Here is an 11,659-nt window from a genome sequence, read left to right as displayed (position 1 = left end):
CGCTAATAACGAGCAGGCGAACGTGTAGGACGGCTTTTAAGTTGGAACTCGTAATTGGCTGTTGAACCAAATTTTTCCGCTACTGCTTTTGCTGCCTCAATTTGCCTCCCCATTTGATCCGGGTCTTTGAAGTGGGAATCTAAGATATCGCGTGTCCATCCTGAGTTTTACGCTGGTAGTTATCAGATTGAGGTCAGCCTACAACTTTTCCTCAAGAACCTTCGTTCTGAACATGACCTGGCGCATGAACATAAGCGTCAGAATAAAGTCAAAGCAGGTTATAAGGTGGTGCAGAACTTTGGTTTTTTTCTCATTTTGTTCTTTTAGCTCTTCGAGAAATTCCACAATGGCGTCTGAGCTGGTCCACAAAGCCATCAAACTCTCCGACCTGGATGTTCATCTTTTCATTGACAAATTCTTTACCTTCAATACTGATTCAGCACGTATACTGATTCAAATCTCATAAGGAGAAGAGAACCTTTTGGTAGCTGATTGGAGGGTATTTTATTTTTATAAAAAAAGTGTCTGAAGTTGTCAAAAATTGTGCGTATTCGTTTCGTTTTTTTGTGCCTTTTTTGTTTTTCTTTTCATTTTTTTATACTCCTCTTTAGTGCGTTTGTGTTGTATGCAGAGGGTAACAATAAATTGTCATTATTGTTATTATTTTTAATCGACATAGCTTGGATGTTTTTCAAATTCAGCGCTATTCAGACAGAAATTATGATTTTCTGGCAAATTTAGTTATGTCCCTGATAGTGAAACTTTGCCATTACTAAAATATAATATGTGTGTTTCAATAGATCTATTGTACTAGTGGAAAAAGAGAAAACTCTCACTAAATTTATGCAATTGAGTTAGACTCAATAAATTTAGACTCACAAAAAAAAATAAATAAAAGGGACACTTAGAAACGGCATGATAGAAAAAAGTTCCGTAACACAATCATATTCATTTTTGCTTTCATATCTAACTTTTGTTGAAAAAGAGAACACGCTCTCTACCATCCTACATTTCTAAGTTATGTTTTCCCTTTAAACTTTTTTTGATGGTATTGGAATTCATTAACGCTATGATCTACAAACTGTGCAACCTCAAAGTCTTTTTTTCAGCACTACGGGACTTTTTCTGTCATACCGTTTCTAAGTGTCCCTTTTGTTTTTTTGTGAGTCTACATTTACTGAGCCTAACTCTATTGCATAAATTTAGTGTTTTTTTCCCTTTTTCCACTAAGAAAAATAGGAAGGTGTTGAAAGACAAATATCATATTTTAGTAATAGCACAAATATTTTGGTTGGTTTTCAGTCAATAGCTTCATTATCAAGGACATAATTCAATTTGCCGGAAAGTTTTATTTTCTGTCAACTATATAGTTAGGTAGGAGACTACTTAATACGAATTATAACATTACAATTAGATTAAAAGTTTTATTATATAAGTATGTATCGCGCTGAATTTGAAAAACATCCAAGCTATATGGATCCAAAGTATTTTAGCAATTTGACACTTTTGAGCCATGGTGCTCATTGCAACGTTTACTCAGCTTGTTATAAGGATAACCGACGGGTTATTTTAAAGGACTTCTGTGGCTTTGATGAAAAGTCGTTTTATCGCGAGGCTCAGGTAATGGGACAACTCAATCACAAGAATATTGTGAATTTCATAGGTGTCACGTCAGTGCAGTTAATTAATTCGACCGAATACGTGCAAATCGTCATGGAGTTGGCTGAAGGTGGAACTCTTAAGGACCGAATTAGCGAAGAGGAGAAAATGCCAATGACACCAATGCAAAAACTATTAATAGCAAGAGATATAGCGCTTGGGGTTGAATATTTACACTCTCAAAATCTTATTCATAGGGCACTGGTTATTGATAACATTCTCCTTAGAAAAGATGGCACTGCATTAGTATCAGATTTTCGTTTAGTTGCTCGTTTATCTCAAAATAAGAAAGATAGCTATGGTAAGCTGGATGGCTTCCCCCGATCTGCTCCAGAAACTACATCTGGAGACGAATATGACGAAAGTTCCGATGTTTATTCTTTTGGGATGCTCCTAGTTGAATTGGCCTTTCAAAAGCGTCTAGAGGCTTTAAGGTGTAGCTATGATGACAGGGGAACTATAGACATTGAGCATATTGATTCGACTTTCCCGAAAAACGAGGGAAGTCGCTTGCTCTTTGAATTAGCAAAAGAATGTGTGATTGCTGAACCCCAAAAAAGACCAAGTTTTAAAAAAATAGCTTCGAAATTAAATCATATTTGTGAAATTTACCTGGATAAGAAGAACTTCAGCGAATTAAAAGAAATAAGCCTAGGGAAACATTCTAAAACGTTTATGGCCAAATATTGTGATTCTAAAACTGTCCTTTTAAAGGATTATTACAACTATGACTCAGATGACTTTTACAGGGAGCTGAAAGTAGTAAAAGATCTTAAACACAAGAATGTGATAAAATTTCTTGGTGTTACCTCAATTGAAGATATGTCATCTACAAATCGTGAGTTAATGGTACTGGAATATATTCCTGGAGAAAGTTTAGCTAAAAGATTTATCGAAAGGCCTTTGCATTTCATGGATCGAATCCTTATCGCTAAAGATATTGCTGAGGGTATGAATTATGTGCATTCTAAACACATTGTCCATCGAAATTTAACTGCTGAGAACGTCCTTTATAGAGATAATGGTACTGCCCTTGTTGTAGACTTCAGACTTTCCTCCTCTATTTTTGATGATAATAAAGAAAATTTCAAGGATATTGAAGTATTACGTCATAGTCCACCTGAAGTAGCACGTGGAACATACGACTTTGCATCTGATATTTATTCTTTTGGAATGTTCCTGTATGAAATCATTGCCTGCAAGCCCTTAGAGAATTTAGATGTTCCGTATTTCAAAGATGGGTCGGTTAATGTAAATGATGAGAAGGATGAGACTGCCTTTTTGTATAATATTGCAAATCAGTGTGTTTCAATTGAACCTGAACGTCGACCATCTTTTCCACAAGTGCTTGAAAAAATTCACAAGTATAAATTCCTCTTTAATGCAGACCGTATTTTAAAAGTGAAACTGTTGGTTAGTAACGAATTGTACTGTACCTATGAAGCGACGTCGAAACACAAAAATTTCAGGATACAAAGTGTTGTTTCTAAAAGCATGAAGGTTCGAGACGCTTTTGAAGAAGCAGTTGATGTACTTAAAGAGCTTGATCATAGAAATTTAGTAAAGTTTGTGGGTGTCTCTAATATGAAGTTGGAAGAATCGCAACTGAACAAAAATATAGTTTTTAATGCTTCTGGCGCTTTTAAACTATCAAGTAAATTGAAAGGTGTTAGTTCCCTCAATTACAACGAGATAGTGTCAATCGCAAAAGACGTTGCATTTGGAATGGTTTATCTGCATTCTAAGAATGTCGCTCATATGAACCTGACCACTGATTCTGTGATCCTACTTCGAGATGGTACAGCACGCATTAAAGACTATGGAATGGCATATGTTGATGTACATAGCTCTACCAAGACGTCTTCTCCTTACAAATGCCCAAAAGCTGTTGATAAGCCCATAGTGGATAAGCGCTGTGATGTATATTCCTTCGGCATACTTTTATCCGAGCTGATTTGTCGAAAGAAAATTAGTGATCTTCAAATACCTGTAAATGATCTGGGCAGAATTAATACAGAACTTATCCGTACTAAGTTACCACAACACATAGAGGCTAAAAAACTTTTTGAATTGGCTCAAAAATGTACAAGTACCGAATTGGAAGAACGACCAACATTCCAAATGGTTACTCTCGAACTTGAAAACTTAGCCGAATATTTTTTGAAACTTGCTTCTAAACCAAAACAAGAACTTGATATAATACCCAAAGGCACCGTAAAATCTCTTAAGTTCTTCTGGAATCAGGTATCCGCCAAAGATGGAGATTATCCATCGAGTCAAGACTGATTTTGTTTTTTGAATTGAGCCAGTCTGTAACATGCAGTTTACTCAGCTGATTTTTATAAGTCAGGACTTAGCGTTTTTGTATTTAATCACATCCCTCCAATTATAGAATGGAGACCCTTTTTACTTTTGACCATTTTATAAGAAATGGCTAGCTCAAAGTTTATCTGAACTTTAAACTAAAATAAAATTTATTTTAAAGAATAATTTTTCTATATATTTAGATAGCACAACGGGATATAGTTACTCACCTTAGGAGTTAAGCCAATAAAAAGTTTTGTTCCAGGAGACAATTATAACTTTGAACTGAGAGATGAAATAAAATAAATTTTATTAAAAATTTCAGGGATTATTATAGTTACTGCCTTCTATATAAATATATCTACATGCTGATCATAAGGTTAAAAATCCTACTTTGATCTTTGTATGCAAGATGATGTTTATAATATTTGTTACTCCAGTGTTGTACAAAAATGCATTTTGCGTGAAAATGATTTTATTTTAAAAACTATTTTTTTTTAATTGCAAAACCACTGTATTTAGCAATTTTGTTAAAAACAAGCCATTAAACAGCTCTATGATGTTCCAGTTCCCACTAGCTCCGGAGGGAAAAAATGAAGAAAAGATGCCTTCGATGCAGATTATCGTGGTTTTGTGTTTCCGATGGAGCATAGAGATGAAATTCTGGAAGCTCCATTCAATTACACCTTAAACAATCATGGTTTCAGCAACATTTCTTGTTTTTACAAGCCAATAGATTTTTTGTTTTGTTCAAGCCAAGGGACGGTAAGTTTCCTATATGGGTATCCGACTAGGCGGTTCTAAAAGATTTCTTCTTGTTTTGATCTGACTCTATTTTTAAGAGTTTGTATTTCTTAGTATGGGACCTTGTCTTCTCTTGCTAGGTAGCTAGCTACCGCTGCAACCCGGTTTTTTTTATATTGTCTTGTCGAAAGATAAGCATGTATAAATATTTCATTCACTTATTAAGTCATATGCGATTACAACCTACGAATATGACGTCATTCATCAAGCTTGATACGAAAAAGTAGTTTTTTTTTGTAAAAAATTTCATTTCAAAAAAGGAACTTGGTGTGACAATTTTCTTTCAAAAGAGCCGTTAAACAGCTTTCTATGATATTCGGGTGCCCAGCTAGCTGTGAAAAAAAAATCGGAAAGAAAAGAAAAAGATGTCGTTGATGCAGATTATCGTGCTTGGAGCCGCTTCTTTTTTTTTCAAGCCAGTGGATTTTCCTCGTTATTCAAGATATCGAGCTACAAGTTTCCTATATAGGGATTTCGAACCAGGCGATTCTAATAGTGTACTTTGTGTTTCGATCTTGCTTTACTTTTAGGAGTTATGGGCTATTTCACTTTTTACTATGGAACGTGATCGTCTCTTACAAGGTTGCTAGCCATCACTGCAACCCGGATTAACACATACAGAATAAAGAAAAATTGCCACTACTCTATACTGATCTGTTGTAGAATCATATATCACACGCAGGCAAAAGCTTTCGACTTATAATTATCTGGATTTAGTAAGAACTAAAAAAAAAATATTTTGCATAAACATACATCCCACGCTGGATATAACATAGAACGAACCCAAGGGAATCAGGTAGAAGAGTCACTCAAATTTGATATTAAATCCAATATAACATCATCTTGTATACGAAGATAAAGCTTTTATCAACAAATATTATTTTTTTTCTAATGTTACGTTTCGTTAATTACAAAACAAGTAGCAATTCCCTTTAAAGCGAGTCCTAAAACAGTTCCCTCTCATATTCTAGTGCCCTGCTAGCAGCGGAGGTAAAAGAAAAAAGAGTGGACACTATCAGGGCTATCCATGAAAAAAGCGATTTTCTTTGTTGTTCAAGCCGGAGGCCTGTAAGTTTCTTGAATCGGACTTTTGGCCATGACCATTCGAATGGTGTTCTTTTGTTTCGATCGGATGCCATTTTTTAAGTGCTTTAGACTATTATTCGAAATTTGGATAATTTTTTTTCCCGGAATATTTTACTATTACGACTAACCCAGATAATAATTTATTTACGTGTTGTGAATAACCCAAAAATGGTAATATTCTCGCACTTCCCAGTTTTTGCCAGTTCGTTCTTTACTAGGTTGTAAGCTATCACTGTGGAGTAAGTCGTCCCCAAAGACATAGTTATAAGGTTTTTTGACTACGCTGAACAAAATGGCTATCTCAGAATTTTGATCCGTTGACTTTGGAAAAATAATTAGCGTGGGAGGGGGCTTAGGTGCCCTCCAATATTTTTGGTCACTTAAAAAGGGCACTAGAAATTTTCATTTCCGTTAGAATGAGCCCTCTCGCAACACTAAACACCTCTTTTAACTAAAATCTGGTAGTCATTGATGACCTTTTCCAAGTCAAAATCCCAAACCCAATCATCATCGCTATCATTTTCAGTTTTGATATGTTTTGACTCTCGCTGTCCAGGTGGATCTTCATCTAACTGCGCGGTTTTGCGTTCTTTAGCCTCAAGCCTGTTTCCTTGCTGTTCTTTTGATTCCTCGGCACGCTTTCTTTTCTGACTTTCTCTATCAGCAGCAAGTTTTTTGGCATAGACTCTTTGAGCATCTTCATCAGTCATTGTAAACTTAAACATTAATAGAATTCTACGCGAACATATGTCTTATATAACTTGAATGACGTCACCTTCAAAGCAAAAATGATGGCAACTAATTTCATGACGTCAGCCGAAACATGACGTCACCTGATCCACAGATCCACAGATCCACACACAGACAACTTATTTTTATATATATAGATATATATATATATCTATCTATATATATAAAAATAAGTTGTCTGTCTGTGGATGTGTGGATGGATGTGTGGATGGATGTGTCAGGTGACGTCACCTGAAAAAACTGGATTAGGTGACGTCAAAACTGAAAAAACTAAAAAAAGGCAAAAACTACAAAAAAAACTAAAAACTAATAAAAAAAATAAAAAAGCTAAAAAACTAAAAAAACTATAAAGGTAAAAACCAATAAAAAACTAAAAAAAAAACTGAAAAAACTAAAAAAAGGCAAAAACTACAAAAAAAAACTAAAAACTAATAAAAAAAGTAAAAAAGCTAAAAAACTAAAAAAACTAAAAAAACTAAAAAAAGGTAAAAAACTAAAAAAAATAAAAAATAAAAAAAAACTAAAAAAAAGGAAAAAACTGAAAAATAAGCTAAAATAAAGGTAAAAACCAATAAAAAACTAAAAAAAAAAGGAAAAAACTAATAAATGACGACACTCAAAGAGAAAGCGACCAGGACAAAAGGAATGTTCGATTAGCAATCAACAAAGCACCGGGACACAGGGAGTATAAATGACGACCAGGACATAAGTAAAAAAAAAAAAACTATCTATATATATAAAAACAAGTTGTCTGTGGATCTGTGGATCGTGGATCAGGTGACGTCACCTGAAAAAACTGGATCAGGTGACGTCAAAACTGAAAAAACTAAAAAAAGGCAAAAACTACAAAAAAAACTAAAAACTAATAAAAAAAATAAAAAAGCTAAAAAACTAAAAAAACTAAAAAAAGGCAAAAACTACAAAAAAAAACTAAAAACTAATAAAAAAGCTAAAAAACTAAATATATATAAAAATAAGTTGTCTGTCTGTGGATGGATGGATGGATGTGTCAGGTGACGTCACCTGAAAAAACTGGATTAGGTGACGTCAAAACTGAAAAAACTAAAAAAAGGCAAAAACTACAAAAAAAACTAAAAACTAATAAAAAAAATAAAAAAGCTAAAAAACTAAAAAAACTATAAAGGTAAAAACCAATAAAAAACTAAAAAAAAAACTGAAAAAACTAAAAAAAGGCAAAAACTACAAAAAAAAAACTAAAAACTAATAAAAAAAGTAAAAAAGCTAAAAAACTAAAAAAACTAAAAAAACTAAAAAAAGGTAAAAAACTAAAAAAAAATAAAAAATAAAAAAAAACTAAAAAAAAGGAAAAAACTGAAAAATAAGCTAAAATAAAGGTAAAAACCAATAAAAAACTAAAAAAAAAGGAAAAAACTAATAAATGACGACACTCAAAGAGAAAGCGACCAGGACAAAAGGAATGTTCGATTAGCAATCAACAAAGCACCGGGACACAGGGAGTATAAATGACGACCAGGACATAAGTAAAAAAAGAAAAACTATCTATATATATAAAAATAAGTTGTCTGTGGATCTGTGGATCGTGGATCAGGTGACGTCACCTGAAAAAACTGGATCAGGTGACGTCAAAACTGAAAAAACTAAAAAAAGGCAAAAACTACAAAAAAAACTAAAAACTAATAAAAAAAATAAAAAAGCTAAAAAACTAAAAAAACTAAAAAAAGGCAAAAACTACAAAAAAAACTAAAAACTAATAAAAAAGCTAAAAAACTAAAAAAAACTAAAAAAAGGCAAAAACTACAAAAAAACTAAAAACTAATAAAAAAAATAAAAAAGCTAAAAAACTAAAAAAACTAAAAAAACTAAAAAAAGGTAAAAAACTAAAAAAACTAAAAACTAAAAAAAAACTAAAAAAGGTAAAAACTAAAAGAACTAAAAAAGAAAAAAATAAATGACGACACTAAAAGAGAAAGCGACCAGGACAAAAGGAATGTTCGATTAGCAATCAACAAAGCACCGGGACACAGGGAGTATAAATGACGACCAGGACACAAGTAAAAAAAAAAATTAACAAAACTAAAAAGAAGGTAAAAACTACAAAAAAACTAAAAAGAAAAAAAAACTAAAAACTAATAAAAAACTAAAAAATCTAAAAATCTAAATAAACTAAAAAAGAAAAAAAAAGGAAAAAAATAAAGGAGAAAAACAAAACTAAAAAACGAATGTATATACAGACCGGTACACCGGGATACAAATGACGACCGGGACACAGGGAATATAAATAACGACCGGGACACAGGGACACAACTACAACGGGGACACCGGGGGAAACAGGGGGATATAAATGACGACCGGGACAAAAAAACTAAAAAGAAATAAAAACTAAAAACTAATAAAAAAAACTAAAAAATCTAAAAATCTAAATAAGCTAAAAAAGAAAAAAAAAGGAAAAAAATAAAGGAGAAAAACAAAACTAAAAAACGAATGTATATACAGACCGGGACACCGGGATACAAATGATGACCGGGACCCGGGACACAGGGAATATAAATGACGACCGGGACACAGGGACACAACTACAACGGGGACACCGGGGGAAACAGGGGGATGTAAATGACGACCGGGACACCGGGACAGGGAATGGTCGATTAGCAATCACCATCAACAAAGCTCAAGGGCAATCATTAGAATCATGAGGTATAGATCTGAATACAGATTGTTTTCCCATGGACCATTATATGTTGCATGTTCAAGAGTCGGTAAACCTGACAATCTATTTATATGCAAAGACAATGGGACAGCAAAGAATGTTGTATATTCGCAAGTTTTACGTAGTTAAAACCATATATATATATATATATCTATATTCACAGGTGGGACATAGGGACACAACTACAATGGCGCGTAACTATTATGGCGCGTAACGACTTACGCGCGCGGGGGGGCTTGGGGGGGGCGCGAAGCGCCCCCACCAACTAGGTGTTGGGGTGGCGCGAAGCGCCACCCCAACAGCTAGTATATATATATATATATATATATATATATATATATATATATATATATATATATATATATATATATATATATATATATATCTATCTATCTATCTTCTATATATATAAAAATAAGTTGTCTGTCTGTCTGTGGATGGATCAGGTGACGTCATGTTTGTTCGCATATGACGTCTGAATTATTTCACACTAATACAAAAGAAGAAAAAAACTAAAAAAGGTAAAAACTACAAAAAAAACTAAAAAGAAAAAAAAACTAAAAAAGCTAAAAAACTAAAAAAAACTAAAAAAAAGGTAAAAATCTAATAACTAAAAAAAACTGAAAAAAATAAAAAAAGGCAAAAACTACAAAAAAAATAAAAACTAATAAAAAAACTAAAAAAGCTAAAAAACTAAAAAAACTAAAAAAAACTAAAAAAAGGTAAAAAACTAAAAAAAACTAAAAACTAAAAAAGAAAAAAACTAAAAAAAAGGAAAAAACTGAAAAATAAAAGAGAAAAAGAAAACTAAAAAAATATGAATAAATATATATAAAAATAAGTTGTTTGTGGGTTATGTCTGTCTGTCTGTCTGTCGAGTGACGTCGTGTTTGTCCGCATATGATGTCTGAATTATTTCACACTAATACAAAAGAAGAAAAAAAACTAAAAAAGGTAAAAACTACAAAAAAAACTAAAAAGAAAAAAAACTAAAAAAGCTAAAAAACTAAAAAAAACTAAAAAAAGGTAAAAAACTAAAAACTAAAAAAAACTGAAAAAACTAAAAAAAGGCAAAAACTAAAAACTAAAAAAGCTAAAAAACTAAAAAAACTAAAAAAACTAAAAAAAGGTAAAAAACAAAAAAAACTAAAAATTAAAAAAGAAAAAACTAAAAAAAAGGAAAAAACTGAAAAATAAGAGAAAAAGAAAACTAAAAAAATATTAATAAATATAAAAAATATAAATATAAATATAATATAAATTAGCAATCAACAAAGCACCGAGACACAAATGACGACCGGGACACAGGGAGTATAAATGACGACCAGGACATAAGTAAAAAAAAAAAAACTAAAAAAACTAAAAAAAATGGTAAAAACTACAAAAAAACTAAAAACTAATAAAAAAAACTAAAAAATCTAAAAATCTAAATAAACTAAAAAAGAAAAAAAAGAAAAAAGGAAAAAAATAAAGGAGAAAAACAAAACTAAAAAACGAATGTATATACAGACCGGGACACCGGGATACAAATGACGACCGGGACACAGGGAATATAAATGACGACCGGGACACAGGGACACAACTACAATGGGGACGCCGGGGGGCACAGGGGGATATAAATGACGACCGGGACACCGGGACACAAGGAATATAAATGACGCCCGGGACACTCAAAGAGAAATCACAGACTGGAACACCGGGACACAAATGACGACCGGGACACAGGGAATATAAATGACGACCGGGACACAGGGACATAACTACAAAGGGGACGCCGGGGTGCACAGGGGATATATAAATGACGATGGCGACTCAGGGAATGGTCGATTAGCAATCACCATCAACAAAGCTCAAGGGCAATCATTAGAATCATGAGGTATAGATCTGAATACGGATTGTTTTCCCATGGACCATTATATGTTGCATGTTCAAGAGTCGGTAAACCTGACAATCTATTTATATGCACAGACAATGGGACAGCAAAGACAGCGAAGAATGTTGTATATTCGCATGTTTTACGTAGTTAAAAACATATATTTGTATCTATCTCTATTCACAGGTGGGACACAGGGACACAACTACAATGGCGCGTAACTAATATGGCGCGTAACGACTTACGCGCGCGGGGGGGCTTGGGGGGGCGCGAAGCGCCACCCCAACAGCTAGTATATATATATATATATATATATATATATATATATATATATATATATATATATATATATAGCTTTTTTAGTTTTTTTTATTAGTTTTTAGTTTTTTTTTAGTTTTTGCCTTTTTTTAGTTTTTTCAGTTTTTTTTAGTTTTTAGTTTTTTACCGTTTTTTAGTTTTTTTTAGTTTTTTAGCTTTTTTAGTTTTTTTTCTTT

General features: G+C 32.6%; 1 protein-coding gene across 1 annotated transcript; it reads left to right on the top strand.

Annotated features, from left to right (window-relative positions):
• Nucleotides 1–1,256: 1,256 nt before the first annotated feature.
• LOC136024839 (non-receptor tyrosine-protein kinase TYK2-like) lies at nt 1,257–10,610 on the top strand. Its single transcript, XM_065700330.1, has one exon. It carries the CDS (start codon nt 1,438–1,440, stop codon nt 3,943–3,945), a length of 2,508 nt encoding a protein of 835 aa, XP_065556402.1. The 5' UTR covers nt 1,257–1,437; the 3' UTR covers nt 3,946–10,610.
• Nucleotides 10,611–11,659: the final 1,049 nt, after the last annotated feature.

This window comes from Artemia franciscana, chromosome 3 (genome assembly GCF_032884065.1).
Source record: "Artemia franciscana chromosome 3, ASM3288406v1, whole genome shotgun sequence".
In the NCBI taxonomy this organism is placed as follows: domain Eukaryota; kingdom Metazoa; phylum Arthropoda; class Branchiopoda; order Anostraca; family Artemiidae; genus Artemia; species Artemia franciscana.
Note: the sequence above shows the minus strand (reverse complement) of the source record. Positions and strands in the feature narration are given on the sequence as shown.